The 17241-nt window shown below is 38.8% G+C and overlaps 1 protein-coding gene across 5 annotated transcripts in view; it reads right to left on the bottom strand.

Moving 5' to 3' along the window:
- BAZ1A (bromodomain adjacent to zinc finger domain 1A) overlaps nt 1–17241 on the bottom strand; it is a 63787-nt gene that overhangs the window by 38039 nt on the left and 8507 nt on the right. For all 5 annotated transcript variants that reach the window (XM_054200694.1, XM_054200693.1, XM_054200695.1 and 2 more), the window contains exons 3-4: nt 16635–16913; nt 4833–4976 (exon numbers count right to left, since the gene is read on the bottom strand). In XM_054200694.1, coding sequence (XP_054056669.1) covers nt 4833–4976; nt 16635–16913 — 423 coding nt within the window. The remainder of the gene's footprint in view (nt 1–4832; nt 4977–16634; nt 16914–17241) is intronic.

Below are 17241 nucleotides of genomic sequence, written 5' to 3'. Positions count from 1 at the left end.
TGGAGAAAAATAGGTTATGATGATTAACTGATCAACATAGTTAAAAACAAATGAAGGGACAGAAAACAAGATTTAGACTTGTAAACAACACCATGTGTCTACTAGACCTACAGATAAAGCACTGTCTGCCTTGCATGACACTATCTAACTCAAAGTCTCAGGCTGAGTCACTCAGACCAATTCCAATTTAAGAAAAACAATAAAAAAAAAGCCACTCAGCTACTCATACGAGCGAAACAGAGACAAACTGTATAAACAAAGTAATCCAGTATACCCACTGGCAAGATTTTAACATCTCTGCCTATAATTTTAAGTTTGTTAAAAGAGGCTTCATATTTTGGTCAAACTGTGATTTGGTCTTCCATGATCATCTTCAATCTCAAGATAGGAAAGCTAAAGTAATGAAGGCTGTCACTAGGAATTTCTGGATAGTATCAAATACAAACTTGTTCCCTCACCATACACCTCTGTTACCAGTCCTTTAGTCTAACATGCTAAAAAAGGACCGAAACAGATAAAGTTCAGATACAAAATAAAAGTCAGAATGCCAATGTTACACCAAAAGTATATTAACTTATTTATACATTTTGAATAGAGGCTCAGCTCCAATGTTGTCTGTAATTGAAAGCAGGGTCCAAAGAATAATCAAATGGTTAACTCTTGTATTGGTAACCTTTACTTTTTAGTTTGAGTAAATCCTTCTCTCACTGTCAGTGGATCATATATTAGCCCCAACCTGATTTCCAAACACGCTAAGTTTTTTCTGCTTAGTTTCTGAGTTTCCAGTGATTATCCTAAGAAGTTAACATATTCCTGAAATACTCCTCCACAAATCCAGATTTAAAGTCAAACTTTCACTGAGTGCAGAAGAGGAAGAAAGAGGTCATTCAGTACACATAGAAAGCTTTAAAAATTACATAATTTTGTAATCACTTTGGCATAAAAGTCATAGTATTATTTTTTGTTATTTTTACTTTATGAAGTATTATATAAAACGCACGAGTTAGCAACAGTTAGACCCATTTTGCAACAGAAATCCCCTACAGCACGTCTCCACAGAAGAGCTCTGACAGACCACCAGATCCAGAGGAAAGAATAATAGAGTATCTTGTAATTTAGTAGAGGGAAACTGGAACTGACTCACCTGTGTTACACTAGTTTCTGCTGCACTCAAGTAAAGGTGCCTAGCACCTGGCAGTGTCTTGCATTTTTTCAATGAGGCTATTCTGAACCACCAACAGATAAGAATCTCATCAGCCCTTCAATTACTTTGGCACAGCGGCCACATCAGCTGGGTATAAATTTCTGCTTACAGTCCGGCTGTACTATAGTCAGACAGCATGGTCTTAAGGTAGCTTTACCAAGAACTTCTGAGACCTTGTCTTTCTGAGTTATCTTGTCCAGGACACGAGTATATTATCTGGTCTAAGCCTTGCTGGAGCTACTTATATCTTGCAGTATATTAATAGAACTAGAAAAATTGCACAGAAAAATACTGAGGGTTAGAGGATCTAAAATCAACGCTGTCTTCCTATTCCAAAAAAGACCCAGTGGCTTTTCTTCTCTTTGACTAAGTTTGGGAATGGGAAAAGCTCCCTTGAAGAATGCTTGCTAAATAACACAATAATTTATCATCCTCTTCTGCTCCAGTGCAAGCCTTACACAGAGCAGAAGTCAGTGTACTGATCCTGATAGAAAAGCTGGCCTCTGCACACCTTTGAAGGTTGCTACTGCCAAGCTACTTTATACCAAGCAATTACAACGGCCCATTTGGAACTGCAAATATTTTCTGGAATCTGAATAAAACTTCAACATGGAAATACAGCAACCTGAAGACTGCTAACAGCATGCTCGTTATGCTGCTCTAGGGACAAGACAACTGCACTTTGCAACAAAATCGAACCTTTTGATGAAGATTTTAAGCTGCCTTTGATCCAGTACTTTGGTCTTGCCTTACAATACAAATTGGACTAAGACACCATTATTATTAGATTTAGGGGGTGGAGGGATGAGAGGAAGAAAGGAAACATAAGAATTAAAGATGAGGAAAGATTTGTTCTACTGAAGACAATATATAGCTTTAATGACAAGCTATGACCATATTTCCTGAAAGATCCTGTTTGTATTTCTTCTCCAAATAGAGGCAGAAAACTAGGCTGAAGGCAGTGAAAACTCTGGATGGTAAGGTTCCACTGACATTATTTACAAAAGCTTTCCGTTATCTCTGCATTCATCCCAAAGTTTGCAGAAGCAATTAACCCTTCCCCAAAATAAAGATGATACTTCACTTCAAATTAAATAAATGCCCTGATTTACTGCCACAGATCCACCAGCAAGCCAAGAAGTTTTTCTTCTAGGATTTGTGAGGTGGTTGATGGTTCACATTACTCATAGTCCTGGCAGGAGGAATGCCATGAATTAAGTTGCAGTTAGTATTGTGTATATTTGGCAGTACAAGCCCCTCAATCTCCAGTCTGCTGCTGAGTGCTGAACAAAATGCAAGAGTTCAACCTTACCCCAAAGTCTAGCAGTTTCAGGTATGAACACTGCTAATCTATAATGACCACAATCCTACAGTACCAGAGGGTCGCAGGGCATAGCATCAACAGTTTAAGATGTGAGAAGATTGTTACTTTTTCCTTCACAACCCAGGCCTTCGAAGGCAGCCTGTTTTTCTGAGGGAGTGCAGGAGTGAGAGTGTCCTGGCCTCCTTCTCCCTGTACAACCTCAGCTTTTACTGCAAATACAATAAAAAAGGTCAGCAGGAACACTTGTACAGAACGCGTGGCTATTTCTGCCCCACGCAGACAGAAGCCGGGTCAGAGAAAGGCTGGGATCTCTAATGACATCTATTTTCAGTTAAGATTCTCTAGCCTTACAGATTCTTTAGGAAAAATATTTGCAGATGGCCCATCAATCTGTGCTGTGCTCCCCTCCCCCTCTCTCACAAACACACCGAGCATCTGCTGTACCATTGTTTAACGGCACGGCAGCTTTGCACGAAGGCTGGGTCTCAAAACCTGGAGATTTGTGTGCCGACGGAGGCAGAACTGTGGTTCTGCGCATATCAACTTGACACTGGTCCCAAGGCAAATAACATCCATATTCTCCACAAGCAGCAAAATATAGTCCCTGAAGGGTTAGGGCTGCAAAATGATATCATTCAGTTCAGTGGGATTTCTCACTGTTATAAGGAAGGGTATAAAGAATCTTAGATGCCAATATATAAAAATTGACAACGATGCTCTACTTTCAGATCAGTTTTACAGGTACAGCAAATAATACTTCCCAAGTTTATGCATACCCATAATATATCCAGAAACTAACTGAAAGTGTTATTACACTCTCACATTTGTTATAAAAAGACTCACTTAAAACTTCCAGTCAGCATTTTAAAGCCGTAAAAGATTTGCAATTTAAGCTTGTAGCATAAATGTTTGTTAGGTATGCCACAGAACAGTCCTTCAAAAATCTGTATATTCTTACAGGATTTCTCTTTCTAACAGAAAGAAATTATTTTCCCTCTCTTTTCTGCATTGTCAAAATACGTAATCAGCTGGAGAACCAAAGACTGACTGGGAGCGTAAGACTCAGTCTTACTACCAGCTCCACATGCACCAAAGTGACAGCAATATAAAAGGATCAATCTCACAGTCGGCTCTGTGCACGCTTGCATTATTCCAAGAATAACCTCCTTTCAAATGCCATATGCCTTGTGGAAAACAGAAAATGCATTTACTTTCTCAAAGATGTAAGACCTCTTCATGAACAACTTGGACACTGCCTTCAAGAGACAGCAGAGAATTTTAGAAATTATTTATCCCATATTATTTTCTCAGCCAAGAGAGGAGCTCCACCCTAGTTATTCAAGGCATGTCAGGACACTGAAGTCCTCATGCAGCAATCAGTGAGAATAACTTCTGCATCCACGTGACATCTCAAAGTCAATGACAGTTCATGTAAAGCCTGTATGTTGCTAGATGCAAGACCGGGGCCCTCTTCAAACCCTCTTCTTTCATGAACATTGTGCTTATGAAGCACAGATATCTTTCTTCTCATTATACTGCTAGGATAAGGTGCATATATAAGCTCAATTACTGGTCCGTAAAGGGATACTCCAAATTAAACACTGCAGTTATAGTCAAGATGCTCTCTTACTCAATGTTATTAAGCTACTCCAATCTATAGGCAGTTCCTCAAGACAGGACACACACAGTTTTACTGCATCTAAAATCATAATCAAATCCACGAAATGGTGTGTGTGTATATATATATATAAAAAAATATATAAAAATATGGACACACACACACAATGAAGAAAGCTTTGTACATTTTTATATTTTGTACACATGAAGTCTCTGTAAAGACTTTTCAGAGAGTTCCAGTAAGAGCATGTCCATGTATTATGAGGCAATCTCAGTTCTGAGCCCCATGATGGAAGTGAAGTAATATATCATGCTAAGTACCAGAGTCTAGAAACGTAGGACACAACTGCATTTTCCAAGCTATAGCAGCACAGGTTCTGAAGCACAGAGAGGACTAGTGATAGGCATACATGGCTCTTCTACCATCTCTCAACAGAAACACTGTCATTCCAAGTAGATTAACAATTATTATTCTGTAGGTACTCCGTTTCTCACAACGCACAGTTCTCTGGTAGATTACACATAGTGTAACTGGCACCTGTGAATATTCAGCTTGTCACCTTCAGCTGGCTGAACACTCATGATCCATACAGATCAAGTAATTTGTTTCGGTCAGACCCTGCCACGTCTGCTTTAGTCTCATTTCCATCCAGCCCAAATGCTTTATACTGTGAAAGTTTCGTTTACCCATTTTGTGCAGAGCTATTGTGCGTTTCTGAGTCGTCACTGTCGCTGATGACAATTGTGTCTCCATCAGTGCTGCTGGCATGGCCATTCGCCATTCCATTGTGATGGGCTGGAGCTATGACTTCCAAAATCTTACACTGCAACCTGAAACAAAACACAGACATTTATTACCATCAGTGTCTTTCATTAGTGCAAAAAATCTAAAATTGTAGCAGATGTTATTTTCAGAATACATATATAACTGAACATTGTATGGTCTACTAAAGTAAATACTTAAGAGCCTTGCACTGAAACACTAGGTAAAATATTAATTTAATGAGTTCCATCAAATAAATGAACAAATTCATTTGCTTACACAGCTATCAGCTTTGCTACTCAGGACAACAAATCAAGTCACTGGCAGAATTATTTGTGGTTGTACATTTTTTTTTTCAGTTCTCACTTAAGTAAACTAAAAATTAATGTGTTACTTTAAAACTACACACCAAACCTTTTGCGTTTATTTTGATAGCAGTCTAAGAAAAGCAAAAGATTTTCAGATCCCAAAGTATTTTTACTTATAAGAGATCATCTTCTACTGCTGTCGATGACCTAAATAAACAAGGCTGAAATGATCATTATGCATCTAATCTTAATAATGGCCCATTTATCTGCTGACACATATTAAGGCTCCATCTGGCATGCACACAATTGACAAAACAAGTCTATCCCTTTGCCATCCTCAATGCTAGTTATAAAAGGCAGAATTAACTACATATTAAAAAGTATAATTAATCGACACTTCATGCTGGGTAACTGTATTATAGCTGGTTCTTAACAACTAACTTTCACCCCTTTCTGGACTTCGATGATTCATATTTTTTTAGTTTAATCTCCTAAAGCCTTGTGTGCTTCATGAAAATTAACTATTGCAGTCAATGGATGCTGTCAAATACTACCACTAAAAACTCAAAGGGTAGGGGGAGAAAGAACACATAATAATTCTCTTCTCTGGGCACCAAACTGTCACTTGAAATGAATAAAATGGAGAATACGTGGAGCACAGGGCTTGAATTAACGTGGCATCATGCCTAAGTTAAAAACAAACAAAAAAAACTAACAAATCTATGACAGACAAATTCTAAGTGCTGCTCTATCTGAACTGAACACTGGCAAAGGAAAATAATGTCAAAACATTTCTTAAACACCTCTTTCTGCAAGAAGACAGAGGGGATCCAAAATCTGCACACACTGGGGGGGGTGGGGGGGTGGGGAAGGGGCAGATGGAGAAAAGTTGGAAACATTAAAATATCCCAGGTCGTATTCACTTGTGAATTTAGCTAGGACCCGTAACGCAGTTAGTGCCTGTAGTTGTCTTCCCCCAGCCTCTCTCCAACAGGGAGAGAGCTCCAGGATGCTCCAACAGGATATGTTATTTAAAAAAATATAAAAATAATTTTTAAAAAACAAACTATTAACATCCTTATGTGACAATATGCTTAATTACCCACGGTTACACCAGAGCTGCCTACATGCAGAGGCAGCCTGAGTCCGCTGGACTCAATGACCGCAGGTATGCTGCCATTCCAACACAGCCAGTCCCAGTTCCAAAGCTGGCCAGTCTGGAGCTGGAAGACACGTTTTCCTGGTGAGTAGAGCCCGAGCTAATTAACTGTGCAAATCTAAATAAGACTCCATGTAAAGAACCAAGAGCACCCAAGTATGTAATAGAGACAGAGCCTAGTGGCTGTTCACAAAATAAGTCCAAGTCCAACAAGGCTTATTAAGGTCTGGCCCAGCACCAGATTCTGGCTCAGACCCAAGACAAATGGCTGTCATTACAGTATCATGGTATTCCAGTATTTGGAACATCAGAGCACCCCCTTCATACTGAATAATATGGAGTTGACTACATAGCAGGATGGGTATTATTTTGCTGGGGTTCTTTTTAAATCCAACAGAGATCACCTGCTAGAAAAGACTTCTTAATAGAATTATTTCTGTTTCAGATTCTAAAATATATTTCCTAGAGAGTTTAATTCAATTTGAAAACACTTTAAAATTCATTTCTAATGGAAAATAATCAAAAGGACCAATGCTTAAGGCTACTGACACTTTTTCTAATTTGTTTACTATGTGAAGACCACTAGAGGGAGTGCATATACACTAAATTTGCAATCACAGTACAAGAGCCACATGAAAGCTAAATCGCAACCTACACTACCCAATGCCATGAAAGGACAAAGAGGCTAAAACACACACACGAATCAACCCTCCTGGTCAAAAAGACTTGACTATTTAGTCACTGAGTATTTTACCAACACTTAATTTACCTGTTTATCCATCAGACAGACCTGTAATTTACAGGGTATGGCATCTACTTCTGCAAAAACAGAAATTGTATGTTCTATACACTTGATTCAGTAAGTAGCGAAATCCCCAATACAGCTTAGAGATGCTTTTTTTTTCCTTGATATTATTAAACAGGGAGAATGACTAATAGAATAAGTTATCACAGAAAACAAGTGATTCTCCATCCTCTATGCCTTCATTCAAATAATTACCAGAAGTCTTTGGGGAAGGAATCAAGTGAAACATGTATTACCTGGCTCAATAAAAGCATAATCCAATGAAATTTAATGGTTACTGATAGACAGAGGATTAAAGAAAGTGATGCAACCATTCCTTCTGGCATTAAAGAAATAATAATCTATGAACGAAGACTTTTTTTAGCCTTGCTACAGTCAAGTCGTGGCCAGTAGCAGCCAACTCCCTGGGCTAGGGCTAAGAGAGGCAAAGACACTCTGCTTCTAGTGTGAATGAAGGTCTGCTCTTCTCAATAACCTAATCATTCCCTGAGTTCAATACAACTTCTTTTATATCATAAGGCAGAGCCAAAAGATGAAGCAAGACGCTCAAAGCACACTACCTGAAATACTTTCTAAAAAAAGGATACCTTAAGATCTTTACAGAGCTTATGTCAAAGTCAAACCATGCTCACTCTCTCTTTCCCATAAAATAAGAACTGAGGGCACCTCACTCTAAAAAGACAGGGGCATTACAGTAAATAAATATGTATCCCAATACCCCCCTCAGTCAGGAAGCACTTTCTTCAAATAATAAATATTGTGAAAAAGCTTACTGCCACACTAAATGAATCCCAAAGGTATTCAGAAAAGGATCGGATAAATTGAGAATAGAGCCATCATGAACTTTTACACAATAGTCCCAGCAACTCCAGCTCAGACGCTGACAGCCAAAAGCTAGAACAGTAAACATGCAAAAGGATTACCCCGTACTCCTACAGTTGTGCATATCTCTTTCTGCACTACAGGCTGCCATCAACAACAGGATACAGGTCATCTGATCTGTCCCACGGATGGCCTTTATGCTCACAGCTTTACTTTTTGCTAAGCTCCGCAATCAAGCTCCTTGAGGTCCTCTTATATTATGGGAAAGGTTACAAGAAGTGCTCAGCCTATGTGATTAAATCTGTTGGGTTTTTTTTGAAGAAAGAGAACACCACCACAGGACCCCAAAAGTTTTAAACACAAAGCCAAAGGAGATATCACCAATGTTGGTTTGTGTTTTGTTTTTTAAATACCAGTGCAATTCTCTCAGATTAAAAAAACTGAGATCTTCCATTGATTTCCATGAATTTCAGCTAGAGCGGCTCAGGTACGCAAGTGAGAAAACGTAACAGACTCCTGCAATCTAAGGACAAGAGACACTGACTGGAGACTGTGGCACGGGACATAGTTTCTCTGGAAACCCAACTCCATCACTCTCGCTCTAGAAGAACGATTCTGGGCTGTGCTTTGAAGAGCAGCTTAACACAACTAGTAGAAAACTTTAAGGTAGGACTGACCCTTGTCACTGCCAGAAGAACAGTAAGGAAGCAGCAGGCTGAAGGCGTAAAAAAGCAAACTGCAGCTGCAGCCTCAGGCTGCTGCTTCAGGAGATAGAGATGACGTAACAGTTCAATCTTCCCTTGCCATTCCTCCTTCCAGCCACATACTTGGTGCAGTCCTTGTTTTTTGTAGCTCTGGCACTCAGTATCATTTATTGATTGCCATTAAGTCGAATTCACTAACTTAAAAAAAAAAAAAAAAAAAAAAAAAACAAAACACCAAAATTAACCCAATGTGAAGAGCTGGGTGAGCTTTTGTCCTATCAAGTGGCTTCTGTGGCTCACTGAAGGATCTGATGAGGAGAACTAGAGCATGTGCAAGAGCCAAATACCAGCCACAGACAAAAGCAGAGGAGAAAGCAGCAGTAAGACCTCCCTCATCTAGAGGCCCTGAGAGACTATGATTTCTTGAGTGGCTCAGTGATTTCAGGAGTTTATCCTTCCTAACTGAAAATGACACCTAGGCAAAGGAACACTGGGTCACTAGGAGAATCTGTTGCAGGGAAACCACACATCTAACAAGGGCAAGGCACCGTACGTGCTTCAAACTCACTGGCAGTCCAAGATGAGAGTGACTCAAGAAAACCCAGAACAAAGGCTAAGTATAACTTGCCACATTGCTCTTTCATGCAGCTCAGCAACTCAAAGGTACATACACAAGCTATTATGGGCTGCAGGACAAGTAGTTTGCGGGACAAGTTTGAAGAGGAGAAAGAGAAGCTGCACTCCACTATGTAACAGGCCAAAACCAGCCATCTCAGGATGTCAAGCGGAAACCTTAACCCTACGGTTATTGGCACTTTCACTTAACTCAGAGAAGTTCTTCCCAAATGCTGAGTAGGCCTTTACATCTAACCAAGGCTGGAGTTGGAAGCTGTGAGAGATCACTTCACACTGCCCATCAGCTGAGCATTCTGCACAACAGCTTTTGATGTGGCTGGCACTACCTAATGTGAGATAAATAATAGTCCGGCACACTGCTATGTCCTCATTTCAGGTCAAAAAAGCAAGATCCCTTGAAGGCCCGGGTGAGTTACAAATGTGCCTCTGAATGCTTTACAATAAGCAGACAAAAACCATCCCTGGGACACAGAGGGCTGTTTCAAATGGGGTGGTGGGGGAATATTGCAATACTTTGAGGCCAACTTTTAACATAAAGAAAATGATGATCAGTGAGTCAGAAGCAAAAGAAAATTCACTTTTTAAAACAGACACCGGAATGAAAGCAAAGTTTTTCCAACGCCAAACTTAAAAAGCACAACTTTGCTAATAGTATATGAAGTTAGTTGAATACAGAAACCCCCAAAAGAGTCAGCAATACAAGAAGGTATAGTAGCAAGTACCAAGTACCACCAAAAAGCTATAGCCTCATTCTGTTTTGTCAGCTTTTAGTAAGTTTTTAAGAAGTAAATGTCAGTTAAGTGCAGTAACTCATATCCTTGTACTAACAGTTCTCAACACTTGAAAGTAATTAGAGAGATAAAAGCAAGGCAAGATCTGAAGGAATAAGTGACATCTTTTACTAAGCTAACTGGTAGTTTAATGCACACACAAAACAAATGCACACAACAAGGCGACAAGTTTTATGCACATAATGGTTTCCTGAAGTACAGTAAGAGCTACTGTTTTCGAGTTTTAGCATCTTCATTTGTCTGTCACATTACAGGCAAGATTGTATGCTTCAAAGAAACTAGTAAGAAGCATGTTTTTGCTTAGGACAAGAGAATCTATATATACAGTAGCTGCACCGGCTGTCTCCTGTGGAATTAGGACAGCACTAACAGTAACACCAGTATATGCATCATTTCGACTGCCCGGTCTTTTGTTTGTAGTATTGTACTGATTAAAAAAAAAACCCCATATCATTAAACAAACAACCTCAAATCCCTACCTTTAAATTTATAGTTATAAAAGTAGAGTGTGCACAGAAATGAAAGCTAACGGAAATTGACAGTGCCCAAAAATAGCTGTAACAGCTGTTCAACAGTCTTTAAGAAAGGAGCTGCAGGTTGTCTCCCAGATATCATCATCTCATAGCTTCCATCAGTCAAATACAAATATATTTATTAGTCAACAAACATGAATATATTTATATCCCAAAGGACTTAAGGGCAGTGGAAAGTGAATGCCTTAAACGTGATTTTTCCAGGCGAGGAGCTGACTGATCCTTTAAACAGCAACGCCGGAAGAATGCGAACTGTACTTGCTCTATGAATAGGTAAGCTGCTCTCCAGTACTGTCAGCTATGCTGTTTCATAAGCACCACACTAACTTTGCTACTGGAATTCAAATTCACCTTCCAGAATAAAGTAGGAAACCGTCTTTGTGTACAGGAACCTATGCTTAAGCCTTACCACTACAAAACACACTATAACTTTCTGATTCTGTAGACATTAGCTCCAGTGCCTCTGCAGCCAGACAGCTTTGAAGCCTACATGTCAAAGGGAAAAAATTCTTGGTGGACTAGAAAATAATTTAAATTCACTGTAACTTGTTAAAGTCTAAACATGGAAGACACTTTGCCTTTTACTACCTAGAGGTCTTATAATAACTTATCCTAGTTCTCAGAAGACAAATAAATATATTTATATATATAAAAAGCAAGTAATACCTTGTTGCCAGTTTAAACATAAAAGTTGGAAAATTAGCTATAACCTTATCTCTTACAAGATTATCTTCTACCATCCCAACTCCTTATCAGCCAGGCATAGTCATGGGCAGCAACACACTTCCTGTGCCCCAGTTAAGACTTACAGTGATGAAAACAGTATGCAAATCTTTTAATTGGCCTAATGCAGTGGCTAATCCACTATGAACAGTCCTAAAGCACTGGGACACTAGCCAAAAATTTGATGAGTTAAAAAAAGAATTTTCACTTACAGTCAAAGTTGTTCTGCGATTACCTAGGTTTCCTACAGCCTGGAAATGGTCAACATGTGCAGAGAAAGGATGTTAACCTATACCCAATGTATGATCGCATGCAGCAATCTTCCTAACAGATAACTTCATCTACTACTTCTGTAAACAGGTTTATTTTAAAAACACTTATGTTCTCATAAAGCATTCTGGTGTTGCCTGCTCACAGACATTAGGCAAGTATTCTTTTGCAGTGGTGTCATCTAGTGGTCAAATTCAATGAAAAAGACATTCCTTTTTTATGTCTGCCACATTCTGTACGATTTCTTCCTTCTTATACAGTACCTTTAAGCTATCTATTTCAGTCTGCAGGCAGTTGACTTCTTAATTAAAGTTTTGTACTAATTGTTGATCATCAACTGGTTGTCCCCCACCATCCTGTCACATAAGCTATTTTTAAGGGTGGGGGAGGAGGAGCTGAAGGGCTAGTAGAGTTGTCCAACCTAAAACCTTAGATCTCTTCACTGCTCAAGTCAGACTGCAAGCTTACAGATTAATTAACTAATTATCACCCTGCTCACTTGCAAACCCTAGTAAAGACAGCCATTATTTCTTGTGATGGCATTGAACCTCAGAACACTGATGATAAGTCACAACTGGTTGTTCACACACGCTTTAAATCCAGTTTTTTCCTCTGACAAACTAGAATAACAAAAAAAAGCACACTCCTGACCTCAAGGAGAAAGGAACAGGTCCTACAGCTGAGTTACACAGTTGTAGGTTTTATTTGGTGTGCCTGAGGCGTTCACTGAGGTTATTTCAGGTAGGCCTTCCACACCACATAGTTCCAACTTCCAGGTAACTGAGTTCAGATGCCCAGACGTTGAAAATCAGTTTCACAAGTTTTAAGTACCAATAATACAACAGGCAGCAACAAATGAACAGGTTACTGCAAGAGATGCCATTCCTTGTGGAAAAACAAAAGGCCAACAAGTATGGTATGGGTTTTAAACTCTCATTTCTGAAGAGCAAATATAGGAATCAATTCCGGTGACGTGGTCAGCTTTTTTCCTCTGCTTCAATAAAGTATGAGATAAAGCATTAGCTGCTTACTTTACATCTTAACTGACCACGGTTAACATGAAATATTGCTCTAGTTCCCCCCCCCCCCCCCCAAATCTCAAATAATTTCCATGCCTTTTTCAATAAATTACTTTCCATAAACAGCAATTTGACTTTCTAAGTAACAGTAGTTATAGTGCCAGCTGTTTTCAATTCCTTGGCAACTCAGTCTTGAACTTAATTTGATATTAAGTTTTCTGCCTATATTATATGAAGTTTCTGACTGACGTTTCAAATAATATTGTCTTTTATGAAAGCAATAGTAGGAAAACGTTGATACGCAACTCCTACAGTTCTTTAACTGGGAATCCAAGCACCTCATGTTTTAAAGCACAGCACAGCTGCCACTTTGGAGTAACGCCAGCCCCAGTTTGGCCAGAAAAGCTGGACGCATAAAAACCAAAAAAGCTGGCCATTTTTAATCAATGCATCATCTGAAGGGGTTAAAGAGCAAGCAGAATTACCTCCTTGTTGCTTCTACTAGATTACCAAACGGATGCATCATTTTCAGAGACTGCCTGAGCAAGCCACATCATAGGACTGGGGGGCTTTCTCTGCAATTTCTTTCTGGTTGAGGAGGCCTGCTAAGACACCAGGCACACCAACAGGAAGACAGAATATCTCCCAAACTCGCCGAGTTCCTCCTACCAGACCTCAGCAACAAGGCGGAAGCAGCCAAATTCAAAACTGATCAGCACAACAAAAGCCAGAAACCAGAAGAGCCTGATAAGGAAGGACTTAAGACCAGAAGAACCAATAGGACATCAGATTTTGCAACAACCAGAACACACAGGCTGGATACAAGAACGAGCAGTCTCACAAAAAAAGTCTTCTGCTTAGCCTCTGCACAAACCGCTTGTCCTCTTACTCTGTCTAGATCACCTGTCCATTACTTACAGTACTATAGACTACTTCATACGCTCAAGATAAAGACATTTCATTAAGCCAAAATGCTAACCCTTCCAGTGTTTGGCTTCCCTCCCACTTACTTTGTTCAAAATCTAGAAAGCTGCATCAAAGCAACCTATCTGACAAGAATATTACATGTGCAAATTTAGGAGTTATAAAATATCAATACTTAAATTGCTTGAGCAACCTTCATTTATCCCTGGTTACACATGCATGATGATGTGGGCTTTGCATTAAATGGTGCACGCAGCTCAGATAACAAACGATCCTGATGACATTACATGTGCAAAAAACTTCATACATAAATGCAGTGGAACAGTTTACAACATCACAACACAACTGGGTTTTCATGATCTGCCAAATTCTGCTGGTCTCATAGGATGCTATTACACTATAGATGGACTGTGACCATTTCTGCTAGAAAAGATCACAAAAACATAGCTGCACGTGACAAACACACACAAATTGCGCTGTTGAACAGCAGTGTTATTTACAAGTAACATGAGATGGTATACTTAATCCCCAATGTAGTACTTCAAAATATAGGTCAAAGTCAACTGTTAATTGGGCGGAAGAATAACTATGCCTCACCTCCTCCCACTTTGTATTCTTTAATTATGTATCTCATAAGCATAAAAATCCCTCTGCACTACCATGTTGTTTGCACTGTTTCCTGGATTTAGTACTAAAAGTCTCAACTAGCTCTCTGCTATACATTTGTCTAGAATATCGATGGCATACAATCAGCTAAAGCAAATTTTTCATGCTTCATTTTACCAGGCACAAGTTTACACTTACTTATTTTAAAACATACAATCTCTAGCAGGTTCATTTTGATGGAAATAGATTTTATCTGAAACTTTGGTATTTCAAATGATATCTAACCCACCCCAAAGGCTTAGGAAATTTAGCTTATACCCTATTAATATATTGATCTATGAAAGTGGAACATAAACACAAAATTCTTAGATAGGTATCAACACAATTTTGAATAACCAAGAAGACTGAGTGAAAGGCTGGGGAAAAAAAAAAAAGATAGTGCTATCTTCATGAGATAGAATCATATCACAATTTTATCAGAATTTAGCTTACGTGGTAAGCAGAAACCATTTTGTTAAAGCAAACTTAAAAACTGATTTATGATGTTCTATAGAGAAAAGTGAAAAGTATTCTGAATTTCAAAAGACGAAGAAACAAGAGAGACTTGTATTTATTGCTTATAAGCCTACTTTTCATTTAAGCTTTGAAAAGCTAAGATACACAAGCATAAATACTTTAGCTAAGAGTTTAGAAAAGTAACAGAAAGGCAGGAGGGTTATTCTTGTGGGATAAAGAGTTTGATTTCTAAAGCATTCCTTTTGCTATTAGTTTGGAAATTGACAGTATCTTCAAAGATTGAAAACAAAGGCATTTAATTGAGCAAATGAAAAGCAACAGCTGAACTACACTGATAGTTCATAATATTCAGGTTTCTGAATTCAGGTTTAAAAAAAAAAAAGAAAATACCTTATTCTCTAAGCAAAAGGAATGTAATACTAGTAGTAAGATGGGTGTAATCATTAGACAAGTATAAAGATGAGAAGGATAGAAACAAACTTTAGATACAGGTTTTCTGTGCAGTAAGCAGCAAGTCTACCAAAGTTGTTCTTGTCCTGGGTTTGCAGACTGGGACTTCACTGGGTTAAAGGAACAGAGCAGGGAAGAGAGGGAAAGCTGTTCTATTGAGCATCAACCTTATGTACATACCCACACAAATTTCCTTAAAATTTATGTTCCGCCGCACATCAACAGATATTTCTTCCTGATGTAGGGCAAGATTTGCCTTAAATAACATCTGTATCAGCCAGTAAAAATGCCCATACAGAATAACTGTGTTCTCTGATGACTGTTTTGAACCAGCCCACTCCTGTCACTCAATAGACATCAGATTATGCACAGAACCTCAGGCTACCCACAGAAGCTGATACGTTGTGCCCCATCTACTCTGCAGTATAAGAGGGCACCTTCCTTCTGAGGAAAAAAACCAACAACAAAACAAAAAAAAAACCCACACAAAACAACCCCACAAACAAATAACAAGAAGAACCAGCAACAGCTGAACCCATAAAGCTTTAGCATGCATTCTGCGGGTATATCCAGGTTGAGCATGTTTAAATCTTTCCCATTTTAAACCTCAGTTAGGTGACACTGCAAACTCATTTAGACAAAACATGGACATTTTCTCTCCCAGAAGTTGCTCTTTTAAAGAAAGACTCAAGCTAGCTATGTACAGTAGAACAACTTATTTATACTATAGAACCTACGTACCAATGATATGAAAAAGCATCTGAAGCTTTCCAAGTTTTTAAAACTTTTACAAGTTTTAAGATAATAATAAAAAAACTTGCAATATATACCTCAGTAAAAGAGCAAGCATAACACTCAGTGGAAAAAAAAAAAACAGACTAAATCCCAGGTAATCACCTCTTACAAACACTTTACAATTAATTCCCAACTTCTCTGAGAATGCACTCATAATTTTCATCACTACCTAAAAAAACAAAAATCCAACTTTCATCAATTTTTTAAGCTTTCTATGGTTTGGCCATTCTGAGTACAGAAAACACGATGTGATGAATTACATTCTGGATGATTTCATCAAAACTTTCATGTAATTTTTAATTCATTGTAATTAAATCTCATTCTACAGACAAGACACCTTTCTCACACAAACACACCAGGTGACTGACATTCCTTTGCAAATCCATCACTCCAATGAAAAACTGCTGTGCGGAGACCTGAGAGAGCTGTTCTGCCTCCACAGCTGCTTCTAAGCTAAAGAAAGAGATACCAAGCCCAGCAATACAATCCCACTCCTAATTAAAGCAAGTAGGAGCAGTAACAGTATCACTAGCTTGAGCATCACACCTCACTTCTGGTGTACTTGATGGAGTTTATTATCCCGATTTTTGGTTTAAAAGAAGCACGCACAAGAAACACCCACACCAAACAAGAAGAAATACACATTTATTTTTAAATATACTTACCTTGCACCATTATTTCTAACTACTTCTACTGTTTCACCAACAAAATACCGATCCTTGACATAAGCAAAGATTTCATCGCAGATCTCATGAAGTCGGGAGCGATGGGTAAGGGTGGCCAAGTAGAGAACTGGAATGATGAGTGCCTCTGGAAAACTTTGAAGATTATGTCTGGCTTTCTTCTCCGATTCCAGTGCTTCCTGATATGTGAGTCCTGGTTTACCTGTGACAGCACAGCTCCACACAAGGCTGTTGCACAGAATGGTGCGTTCAAAAAAATCACTGAAAAGAAAGAGGGTGGGGGAGAGAGAAAGGAAATGCTTAAGTTCTGACTAACATTTTCAATTTGCTCACAATTAATACAGCAACAAATTTCTTTTACAAGCCTGAAATCCAAAGGCAGCTCTACCCCTGTACAGGTTGTAGATAATCAAGGTTTATGTAGCACTTTTTAGCCATGGCATGGTAAATTGCTGTTGTAAAACCAGTGGCTCCTCTCACTACAGACTACAGTAACAGCATCAAACCTAGAAGTGCTGCAAACAAATATTCATGTATAAGCCTTATGCATAAGAATATAATCACACTGAGTTTAATAGGTGTCACATCC

The sequence above is a fragment of the Rissa tridactyla genome, chromosome 4, assembly GCF_028500815.1.
Source record: "Rissa tridactyla isolate bRisTri1 chromosome 4, bRisTri1.patW.cur.20221130, whole genome shotgun sequence".
In the NCBI taxonomy this organism is placed as follows: Eukaryota; Metazoa; Chordata; class Aves; order Charadriiformes; family Laridae; genus Rissa; species Rissa tridactyla.
This window is presented reverse-complemented; position numbering and strand designations above follow the sequence as displayed.